At 48.1% G+C, this 11,630-nt stretch overlaps 2 protein-coding genes across 13 annotated transcripts in view; both read left to right on the forward strand.

The window, feature by feature from the left end:
• LOC142854135 (H-2 class I histocompatibility antigen, L-D alpha chain-like) overlaps positions 1 to 11,630 on the forward strand; it is a 142,791-nt gene that overhangs the window by 108,479 nt on the left and 22,682 nt on the right. The window contains exon 6 of one of the 8 annotated variants that reach the window (XM_075979277.1): positions 3,805 to 4,160. The exons of the other annotated variants lie outside the window; for them this stretch is intronic. Coding sequence (XP_075835392.1) covers positions 3,805 to 3,833 — 29 coding nt within the window. The 3' untranslated portion in view covers positions 3,834 to 4,160. Of the gene's footprint in view, positions 1 to 3,804; positions 4,161 to 11,630 lie in introns of those variants that run through there. 8 annotated transcript variants of the gene reach the window in all.
• The window catches only part of LOC142854138 (H-2 class I histocompatibility antigen, D-37 alpha chain-like), a 51,130-nt gene continuing 40,036 nt past the window's right edge, over positions 537 to 11,630 (forward strand). Inside the window, exons 1-9 of one of the 5 annotated variants that reach the window (XR_012911292.1) lie at positions 538 to 710; positions 1,041 to 1,274; positions 1,434 to 1,703; positions 1,935 to 2,210; positions 2,746 to 3,021; positions 3,149 to 3,262; positions 3,446 to 3,478; positions 3,613 to 3,660; positions 3,798 to 3,888. Coding sequence is in view for 3 of the 5 variants with exons in the window: in XM_075979290.1 (XP_075835405.1) it covers positions 1,211 to 1,274; positions 1,434 to 1,703; positions 1,935 to 2,210; positions 2,746 to 3,021; positions 3,149 to 3,255 (993 nt within the window). In the remaining 2 variants the exon portion in view is untranslated. Of the gene's footprint in view, positions 711 to 1,040; positions 1,275 to 1,433; positions 1,704 to 1,934; positions 2,211 to 2,745; positions 3,022 to 3,148; positions 3,263 to 3,445; positions 3,479 to 3,612; positions 3,661 to 3,797; positions 3,889 to 11,630 lie in introns of those variants that run through there. The other 4 variants (XR_012911293.1, XM_075979285.1, XM_075979290.1 and 1 more) reach the window with 4 other exon arrangements.

An 11,630-nucleotide genomic window follows, 5' to 3' on the forward strand; every position in this document is an offset into this window, starting at 1 on the left:
TGAGATGGCTAATGATAACGTGACTCCATCATTGAATGTTTCTATTCTGCTGTATTAAACCACAGTGTCTGAGGCTGGAGAGAGAACTCAGCAATTAGAGCAGCTCACACCTGCCAGTAACTCTAGTTCCAGGACTTCTGTCTCCCTCTTCTGGCCTTACACATACTACAGGCATGTGATAGACTTGGCCTCCATGCAGGTAAAATACACAAAATAAAATTTAAAACACACACACAGAGAGAGAGAGAGAGAGAGAGAGAGAGAGAGAGAGAGAGAGAGAGAGAGAGAGAGAGAGAGAGAGAGAGGAGAGACTTAGCTTTATTGAGTCAAGGCAAAGTCTCAGTTCCTTAGAAGTGGCTTTCAGATTCTGAGAGCATAAAGATGTGGTATGATTTGAAGCATACATTGGTGGTTTCAATCTTGCTCTCTCTTGCTTCCAGGTTCATCTACATGAGCAGGGGCAGGACCTCACAGCCTGCTGCTCCCAGGCTCATATCTGCTTCCCTATTTTGCCACTGCCGCATCTCGCCATCCTGCCCTCTCCAGCTCTTTTCATTGCTTCAGGCTACAGGGACTACAATGGAGTTCAAGCACTTCGAGCCCAGAGTCCTGAGGGTGGAGCTAGCGGAACGAGCTGGAGCCCTGGGGACCCACAGGAGCACAGACAGAATTTCAGAACCTACTCCACCTCTACAACCAGAGTCACGACGGTGAATGACTTCCGGGTCGGGGATCACGATCCCTCACGACCCAGAGCAGGGTCCCGAACTCCCCTGATCCCAGTGTTGGAGATTCCGCAGGAGGCTGTGGCTGTCTGAGTTTTGCTTTAGGTTTGGGGACTGTTCCTGCGGGTGGGCGGTATCGGGTTGGCCGGGCTGGGTACGGGGCCAGGTGCCCACAGTATCCGGGACATTCACAGCTGCCCCAGAGTGAAGAGGAGACGGGTCCCCTTAAAGTCCTAGGTCTGGAGTGACTTTTGACAGCATTTTCTTTATTAAAGACGCCAGAACAATGCCCCGCACTGTTTTCCTTACACACAGTTCTACTTTCAACTCCAATCGAGTTCCTCTCTCCTGGCATAAATGATGAGTTCACAGCTCTCATTGGACACCTAGTTTCTAGAGAAACCAATCAGTGGCACAGAGATTCCAAGTAGAGCAGTTTACAGGAATCGCTTCTACACCCTTCACAGGCCCCTGTACTGAGGACCATGTCTTCTTCTTCCTGGCTCAAGCTGTTGGCGAGTGCCATAGTCCTGGTCCAGACACAGGCTAGTGAGTACGGGGTGGGGAGACTGCGGGGACGGAGCAGCGAGCCGGGTGGGGGCAGTACCCAATAAACGCTTCTTACTGCCCTAGCCCGAGTCTCCTCTGCCTTCACCTGGGACCCTGGTCCCGGGAGGAGGTCGGGGTCTCACCGCGCGCCTCCCCCAGGCTCACATTCGCTGCGGTATTTCTCCACTATCATGTCCCGGCCCGGCCTCGGGGAGCCCCGGTTCATCGCCGTCGGCTACGTGGACGACACGCAGTTCGTGCGCTACGACAGCGACGCGGAGACTCCGAGGATGGAGCCGCGGGCACCGTGGGTGGAGCAGGAGGGGCCGGAGTATTGGGATAGGGAGACACGGAAAGCCAGGAACACAGGGAAGAACTTCAAATTGAATCTCCAGACCCTGCGTGGCTACTACAATCAAAGTGACGACGGTGAGTGACCGCGGCCCCATCACAGACACGACCCCTCCACCTCCCCTGAACAGGTTTGGGTCATCTTCACCCGCTGAGCCATAATTTCATCCAAACACCTGCCCAGACTCTCAGACAGGAAAGACCCAGATTTGAGTCAGGTTTAGGTTGCACATTTAATTCTGAAAGGTCGGGTTGTGGACAGAGGGCAGAGTGGCCGCAAGGTGGCGCTAACCTCTGTGTCCCCACCAGAACCTCACACTCTGCAGTGGATGTATGGCTGTGACATGGGTCCAGATGGACGCCTGCTCCGCGGGTACTGTCAGGAGGCCTACGATGGCCGGGATTATATCTCCCTCAACGAAGACCTGCGCTCCTGGACCGCAACTGACGCGGCCTCCCAGATTTCTAAGCTCAAGTCAGAGATGGTGAACGAGGCCGACCACCAGAGATCATACCTGCAGGGCCCCTGCATAGACTGGCTCCAGAGATACCTGCAGCTGGGGAACGCGACCCTGCTGCGCTCAGGTACCTGGAGACCCATCCTTGCTTTTCCTCGGTAGTGTGGGAGAAAGGCTTGGGGCATCCTCAGAGGAAGAACACTGTCCAGCAGGCACCGGGCTGAGGAATAAGGACAGGGAGACTCCAGGCTGCTTTTCCGAACATTGGGAGACTAACCCTTTTACAGCAGGTCAGCCTTGAAGATGGCCCTGGACCACAGGAGCTTTGTCTCTCAGGCCTCCTTCTGTGGTCACCCTCAGTGTCTCTGGAGTCTGACTCCAGCTTTTCTGAGTCTGCTGGCCCTTACTCAGCTCAGCACCAGAATCTCTTCCCCTCCATCAGTCTGCAGAGTCCTGAAACCTCCTATCCCAAACTGTTACCACATCTTAGAGCATCCCGAAGAGCACATGACCCCGGGGCCTGAGCTCTAGTTAGGGTCTACTAATATCAGGACACCCTAATCCTGTCCAGTTCTCCTGTCCATTCCCAGAATGGCCACATGAACACTGCTGAGTCCCCAGAAGATGGCAAAATGTCTCATCTTCACAACTCTTTTTCTCAGACCCCCCAAAGGCACATGTGACCTGTCACCCTGGACCTAAAGGTGATGTCACCCTGAGGTGCTGGGCAATGGGCTTCTACCCTGCTGACATCACCCTGACCTGGCAGAGGGAGGAGGAGGAACAGACTCAGGATATGGAGCTGGTGGAGACCAGACCTTCTGGAGATGGAACCTTCCAGAAGTGGGCATCTCTGGTGGTGCCATCTGGGGAGGAGCACAAATACACATGCCATGTGTACCATGAGGGGCTGCCTGAGCCCCTCACCCTGAGATGGGGTAAGGAGGGAGAGGGTGCAGAGCTGGGGTCAGGGAAAGCTGGAGCCTTCTACAGACCCTGAGCAGGGTCAGGGCTGAGTGCTTGGGCCATGACCCTCACCTTCCCTTCTTGTTCATCTCTTCCCAGAGCCTCCTCATTCCATGGTCCCCATCATGGCAGTCATTGCTGGTCTGGTTCTCCTTGGAGCTGTGATCATTGGAGCTGTGGTGGCTGTTGTGAGGAAGAGGAGGTGAAAAACAGGTAGGAAAGGGCAGGGTCTGAGTTCTCTCTCAGCCCCTTTTAGAAGTATGCTCTGCCTCATTAATGGGAAACACATCCACACCCCTCATTGCTCTTGTCTCTAACCTGGGTTTATTGTGAGTTCTGGAAACATTCTTGGGTTGGAGTTTTTCTGGTTTCTCACAGCTTTTCTTCTCACAAAAGAAGGAAAAGGAGGGGACTATGCTCATGTTTTAGGTAAGTTTGGGGAGCAGGATTGTCCCTGAGACCATTGGGATGGAGCTGGTAAGAAGGACAGCCAGCTCCTAATTCCTCCTCCTGCCACATCCTCTCAGTCTCCTGAATGTGTCTTGTTCTTTCTTCTTCTGCAGGCAGCAACAGTGCCCAGAGCTCTGTCTTGTCTCTGGAGGCTTGAAAAGGTGACACCCTGGGGACCTGGGGTTGGGCTGAGGCAAGGAGGAGAGGATGGGTCCCAGGGATCCTCAGGATTCAGACATTTAAGTGAGTTACAGCAGGCCTTTGAGATGCCTTTATATTGACTCTTCATAACTCTTAGTTCCTAGCTTCAGACTGCTGCCTCATGGGGGCATGATCTGACTCAAGAAACAACAAATGTCTGAAGCTGTCTGCTTTCTCCTGTGGAAACAATGTGAAGAACTGGGGAGCCCACCTCACCCCTGCACACCTGGATCCTGTCCCTGTACTGCCCTGCGCTCCCTTCCCAGCCAACTTCCTTGTCCAGAAGACAGGAGGTCACATCCCCATCATGTCACCTCCATGCTGCCCCGAGCTGCAGCCCCTGACCTCCCCACTGAAAATAAGAATCTGAATGTGAACTTGGTTCTTCATGTGTCCTTGACATGGGAGATTAGCAGGTCAACCTAAAGGAGAGAATTCTGAGTGTGATGGAGAAAATAAATGGCAGCATGGAGAACCTTCCAGGATCTGTGTTAGCTGTGCTGAGTGTCAGGGTGGGGGACAGGAGGAGTCTGTGGGAGCTGAGTGAGGATGGGGCTGTACCAGGTGGCGCTCAGCCATGTGGTGTGCTCACTCCTGGACTATGTCCTCCTGGGGTCTTCTGTCCTTGTCACTTAGTACAACCACATGGTGGCAGGGCCTGGTCACAGGGACACAGGGATGGGCATAGCCCTGTCCGTGTCCAGGATTATGAGCAACAGGGCTGCTCTGACAGGTTAACCTGAACTCATGCCGCTGTGGCTCTTTCCCCGTCTTCTGTGTTTATTTCTTGTCTTTTTAGTGAGTATGGAGGACTAGGTCTGTTCTTGTTCCTGTGAGTGGTACCTGCCTCATTGTCCTGTGAGGTCCCTGAGTGACAGCAGTAGGAGGTGTTTTCCATCCCTGTCCCCCCAAGGTCCAGCTAGGCCCCTGCACTCAGGAGCCTGTGGACTAAGGAGATGAGCTTCAGTCTCCTGAGCTCCTGCCTCCTTCCGTGGTTGTTACCTGATGTGGGAGTGTCATATATCAATCTGTTGATTTCATTGTAAGCAATAAAGAAACTGCTAGGCCCACCCTTAGGTGGGTGGAGTAAACAGAATAGAACGCTGGGAGGAAGAGGAAGTGAGGTCAGACTCCGCAGCTCTCCTCTCCTGAGCAGACGCAAGAGAGACGCCATGCTACCTGCTCCAGGGAAGACGCACGCTCTGAAGCTCCGACCCAGGATGGACTTAGGCTAGAATCTTCCCGGTAAGACCGGTGCTACACAGATGATAAGAAATGGGCTAGTCCAGGTGCGAGAGTTAGCCTAGAAGAGGCTAGATAGAGATGGGTCCAAGCAGTGATTAAAAGAATACAGTGTCTGTGTAATTATTTCGGGGCATAAGCTAGCTGTGGGGGCGGCCCGGTGCTGGGGACGCAACCCCGCCGCCCCTACTACTACAGTTACCTGGAGGTTCTCCCCTCCCCATCTTTCAGAATCTAACTCCTGTCTGTAGGATCAGCAGAGAGGACTGATCCACAGGGTCTCAACATGGATCTGGTCCTGTGGGGCTGTGTTCTGCTCTGCTCCACTTTACAACATCCCCACACACACTCAGAAAACATGCCTGGCAGGTTCACAACCTTACAATCGATCTCAAGCTTCTGGCCCTGAGGACAAACAGCTACATGGTGTCTTTGTGTTGAATTCTTCCTCTCACACCAACACTTGTGAAGACTTTCCAGCATTGACCCCATCTCCCGTGGGGACCTTCAGGGGAAGGTCATGGTAGATGTAGAAGGCTCAGCTGCAGTCATGAGCTGAGAGGTGCCAGGTTCAAATTCTGTATGCAAAACTACTTCCACACGCTAACTCCACCCTCCACCCTTTTAACAGAGTTTAATATTAGAACTTTTATCTTGGAGAAGATATTCCAGGGGGCTGGAGAGATGGCTCAGTGGTTAAGAGCATTGCCTGCTCTTCCAAAGGTCCTGAGTTCAATTCCCAGCAACCACATGGTGGCTCACAACCATCTGCAATAAGACCCTGGTGCCTTCTTCTGGCCTTCGGCATACACACAGATAGACTATTGTATACATAATAAATAAATATTTTTAAAAAAAGAGAAGATACTCCAGGACTTGGTTTTTGTATAAATTTTTTTTCTTTTTTTCTTTTCTTTTATTTTTTAATTTATTTATTTATTAAGGATTTCTGCCTCCTCCCCGCAACCGCCTCCCATTTCCCTCCCCCTCTCCCGATCAAGTCACCCTCCCTCATCTGCTCGAAGAGCAATCAGGGTTCCCTGACCTGTGGGAAGCCCAAGGACCGCCCGGTTTTTGTATAAATTTTAAGTGTAAAATACAGATTCATCTTCTGCCCATGAAAATGGAGGTGGAAGCTGCGGGCACCTCTCATTTTAATTGGCCTGTAGGGACACGGATGTTTGCATTGACTTCTCTGCCAGTTAAGTTATTGGTGACACAAGAGACCAGCAGACATACTGGGAAACCAGAGTCTTGGTTATGAGGAGTCCCAGCGGTTGGTTCTCAGCACAGTTCCTAAGGCACTAGTGACAAGAGCGTCATCAGCCTCACTTGAATTCTGCTCTGTCCTCCGTAAACCTCAGACCATGTTCCCAAGCTGTCACAAGACACTGTGCTTTTGGGGACCGTGAATTTTCTCACTTAATTATACATGCTATGACATGATTATTACCTGAATGATTCTTTGTTTAAACGTCAGTATTTTACTCCAATTGCATTATAGACCGTCCATGGTCACTAAATGAACTTTGATGTTAAAAATCAAGATAGCATTAGTTGCATATTTTATTTTAAAAATGAAGATAGCCTTTATAAAGGCAAAAAGAAAGAATAAGCAAAGGAAAAACTCCTTTTTAAAATGATTTAAAAACAACATATCCAAATTGAGTGTGCTGCTGGTCTAGTGGGAAATCCATGAGCCGTCTTTTTAAAAACATAGATATAATCGTTGCATTTAATGTTATTTTCTTGAAACCCATATCATCAAATTCCTTAATGCTGCATCAAACAATGTCAGTTCAAGTTTAGCAAATGTATGTGACCACCAGCTCACAACTGTAGAAGGAGCCGCTGGTTTGTTCCTAGCCCTTTACCCCTGAAATAACCATATAGAAACTGTATTGATTAAATCGCTGCTTGGCCCATTAGCTCTAGCTTCCTTTTGGCTAACTCTTACATCTTAATTTAACCCATTTTAATTAATCTGTACATCGCCAAGTGACTGTGGTTTACGGAGTAAAGTTCCCAATTCTGTCTCTGGCAACTCCATGGCTTCTCTCTGACTCCACCCTTCTTTCTCCCAGCATTCAGTTTAGTTTTCCCAGCCTCGCTAAGTTCTGCCTTGCTATAGGTCAATGCAGTTCTTTATTCATTAATGGTAATCACAGCACACAGAGGGGAATCCCACATCAGACGACAGAATTAAGGAGGGTCTAAAGCCCTACCTACAACTTGTCTGATTTATGTCCTTATCATGGAGAGCTGAGCCTTTGTTCCCACCCTCAGAGTAGCATGCCATGATGGACACAGAACACTCCTAGAATTAATTATTCTGTAATCCTGCGTGCTGAGTGAAAGCATGAAAGATAGCAGAGTACTTCTCTGTCATAATATTATTCAGCTTGCAATGCTAGCTTGAGAGATACTGCTCTGATATATTCCACTTGATATAACTCCTCTGCAGCAAACAATTGTCTTATATCAGGAATGTGTTGAAGAACAACTTTCTAATTATCTTTGTGTTTGATTTGGGTTACTAACATTTTCAGGTATTGTGGGAGAATTCTGGCTTCCTTGATGGCTCATAAATGAGTTAAGATAGGCCCTGTGTTTGTATCCTGAAAAAGCTCTTAATTCCATACAAGTGTTTGCCCTGCAGGTTGATCACCAAGGTCCAATTTTAAAACATCAAGGTCCAGCAATCAAAATTCCTTATTTGGCCACCCTGACTAACATCCAATCAGGACTTAACACTCCTGCTGCTGTCTTTGTTACACCCAGAGATAGCAAACCCCCTCCCCCATGTCCCTCTTGTGTAATCTCCTTCGTGCTGAGAATTTCCTGTCTGGGTGCTTCCTGTGCCAACTCTGGGGCCACTTCAAGTCCACCAGCAGGGGGCCTGCCCAAGGGAGACAAAAAAAAAAAGCCTACAAATCCTGTAGTTAATTTAATCACAATGTACATTTATGATGAATTGTAGTAAAATGTTGTTGTTTAAACAAAGTATTAGTTGTGTAAAAATCATGTTAGCGCATGGAAAGTTTATTTAGGAATTTCACGGTCTTTAACACCACAGTGTCCTGTGACAGCTTGGGAACATGATCTCAGGGTTAATGAGGACAGAGCAGAATTCACAGTGGGGCTGATGACGCTCTTGTCACTAGTGCCTTAGGAACTGTGCTGAGAACCAACCGCTGGGACTCCTCATAACCAAGACTCTGGTTTCCCAGTATGTCTGCTGGTCACCTACATCACCAATAACTTAACTGGCAGAGAAGTCAATGCAAACACCAGTGTCCCTAGAGGCCAATTAAAATGAGAGGTGCCCGCAGCTTCCATCTCCAGTTTCATGGGCAGAAGGTAAATCTGTATTTTACACTTAAAATTTGTATAAAGTCAAGTCCTGAAGTATTTCTCCCCAAGAGGGAAGCTGTACAGCTAAACTCTCTTGAAAATGGAAGGAATGGGTGGTATTTGTAGAGGTGGGTTTTTGGTGGGTTTTTTTTTCTGTGTGTGTGTGTATGTTTGGTTTTTCAAGACAAGGTTTCTCTGTAGTTTTGGAACCTGTGCTGGAACTTGCTCTTGTAGACTAGCCTGGCCTCTGGGAATTAAAGGGAGTTTAAGCCCCTGCACCACTTAGTTCCTGACAGCAGCTGAACCTTCCACTCTGATGTCACTGGAGAGCCCCGCTGTGCAGACTGGGTGTCCAGGCTGGAAGGCCACTATTGGGTGGTGGTGTGAGAGGAAGATTCAGCACAGAGTCCCTGCATCTCTGGGCCCAGTCAGATGCTTGCTCTCAGGACCACAGCTGTTACAGGAAGGGGAAGACAGGAACGGCAATGTGTGTGTTCTGGTTGAGGGTGCGGGACCTGTTGTAACTGTGGTGACCACTGACACTGAGGACCTCCAGCTGTGATGTGCCCTGGTGAGCCTGGAGTGTGGCTGGCATGGGGTGCAGGCTGGCACAGACACAGGGGGGTGTGACTGTGGGGCCAGTGCAGGAGAGTGTGGCTGCTTCTCCTCCGCAGCCCTGAGGTGGCATCTTCCCTGAGCCCTGCTGCAGTGGTGCAGGCTGAACAGGCTGACAGAGCTCCCTGTGAAATCTCCCTCCTTGGTGCACTGGGAACCTCAGTCCTAAGATTCCCAACACTGATGTGTTTAGATATTTAAATGTTCCTCTGTTAATTGTGACAAATTTTCTCCTTGAATGCCATTTTTGTTCTGTTTCCCATATCCTAAGACCCTGACCAGCTACCCAGCCCTGGAGCAGCACCCCCACACCCCGTTCCTGAAGGGAGACACTGACAGTCGCTCTGCTTGCCTTCTCCACCCTGCAGCCTCACAGCTACAGGCAGCCTCATCCCAGTGACTGTCCTCTGAGTGGTTTGCTGTCATGTCTGGGGACCTGTCATGTAGGGGGTGTGTGTGTATGTGTGTGTGATGTGTGTATGTGTGTGTGTATGTGTGGTGTGTATGTATGTGTGTATGTGTGTGTGATGTGTGTGTGTATGTGTGTGTGGTGTATGTGTGTGTGGTGTGTGTGTGTGTATGTGTGTGTTTGTGTATGTGGTGTATGTGTGTGTGTATGTGTGTGTGTGTGTGTGTGTGTGTGTATACATGCAGGTGTGGTCAGTCCCACACTCTTTCAGTGTACCCAGGCAGTGTGCAACATTTTGCATAAAGAGGCCCCAAAATTAACAAACTCTTCTTACACACAGGATGAATGGTCACTTTTAATACAAAGCTGGGTCTTTCTTCTTGGGGTTCTAAGACACTGTATACACTTCAGGAGGCCTGTGTAGGGCTCACTACCCACAGGGCTCTTAATTTTATGGGTCAGTGTATTCTTTTCAGGGCATCCACTCAGGATGAGGTGGTGCAATGGCTCTCCTCCCTGTCCTGATGTCCTGGAGTCCCTGCAAAGGTTCACAATCTTCAGGTGTGGACTCAGACTGCCACTGAGACCCTGAGATCCTGGGGCAGACAATTATCTATTATGTCACCTCATGTTGGGGTGAGTATGGACACCTCACAGTTTATACAAATCAAACATTAAAGATTCCCGCGACTCCCGATTGAAAGATGCTTTCTCTCTTCTATAAGATCTCTCAGTTGTGAAGTTTTATTTGTTTTATTGTTTGAGACTGGGTCTCTTTACACAGCCAAGCTGTTCTGAAAGTCACAGAGATCCTCCCACCTGTCTCCCAAATGCTGGGATTAAAGGAGTGTGTCACCATGAAGTGGCACCCAGAAGTGAAGTCTTGATACAGTGAAGCCTACTGACTTCATCGCCACCAAACATATTATCTAAATACTTTTTTCTGTTATAGCTAAAGTAGTAGAAGTTGCCCAAGGATTTTGTTCGTAAGTATCCTGGCCATTTAAAAATTAATCATATAAGCCGGGCGGTGGTGGCGCATGCCTTTAATCCCAGCACTTGGGAGGCAGAGGCAGGCGGATCTCTGTGAGTTTGAGACCAGCCTGGTCTACAAGAGCTAGTTCCAGGACAGGCTCCAAAACCACAGAGAAACCCTGTCTCGAAAAACAAAAACAAAAAAAAATTAATCATATAAAGTAAAAGAAAAATACGTAATTAGGCAGTTTATATTCTGGCCAAAACCAAATGCTAATGAGTTATTTTACAATACTTTTGTAGATAATGGAATTTGCAGTGGCTAAGTTTCATAATTTTTAAAAGGTTGTATTTATTTGTTTGTTTGCATTTATTTATTTCTTATGTACACAGTGTTCTGCCTGCAGGCCAGAAGAGGGCATCAGATCTCATTACAGATGGCTGTGAGCCACCATGAAGGTGTTAGAAATTGAACTCAGGACCTCTGGAAGAGCAGTCAGTGCTCTTAACCTCTGAACCAACTGACCAGTCCAAGTTTCATAATGTTTTGTTTGATTATTCCTTAATGCTGATAGTTTAACTTGAAAATCAAATTACATTATTTTAAACTTTCATTCTTTTATATAGTTTAGGCAACTATCCCCAAAAAACTTCAATCAAAAGTTACAAAGCAGGTGCCCTTTAGAACACACTGTGTGGCAGGCAGATGGGGGCTTTAGTCAATTGAGCTCAGAGGTTCTGATGACCACAGGCCCTGCCAGGGGGTTGAACTGTTACCTTCTTAACACCACAGGGCCACCGTTAAGACACAGACAGAACACATTGTTCAAAGGTCACACACAGGATCTTACTGGTTAAGTTTCTAATTAGGAGAAAGCAGATACAATCAAAGAACTTCATTTTCAGGGTTAGTTTGTGTTATTGCTGGAAACTGCACCTCAAGCTTCTTCATGCATGGGAGATAAATGCTCTTCCAGTATGGTCCCATCCCATGGGGAAGTTTATACAACACATTAGACATACAATGAATACTATTAGGTGCAATCTGGGTTACACGATTAATCATTCCACAGAAATCTGATTTTACCAAAGAGTTTTTGGCTCTAGAACAGTGCTATTCTATTTTACCCATAGATACAACATCAACATCAAACCTTTGAGTACAAGAAGAGTGATACACTGTGTAACAGAGTGATACACTGTGTGACAGAGTGATACACTGTGTAACAGAGTGATACACTGTGTAACAGGGTGATACACTATGTAACAGGGTGATACACTGTGTAACAGAGTGATACACTATGTAACAGGGTGATACACTATGTAACAGGGTGA

The sequence above is a fragment of the Microtus pennsylvanicus genome, chromosome 7 (assembly GCF_037038515.1).
Source record: "Microtus pennsylvanicus isolate mMicPen1 chromosome 7, mMicPen1.hap1, whole genome shotgun sequence".
NCBI classification, from domain to species: Eukaryota; Metazoa; Chordata; class Mammalia; order Rodentia; family Cricetidae; genus Microtus; species Microtus pennsylvanicus.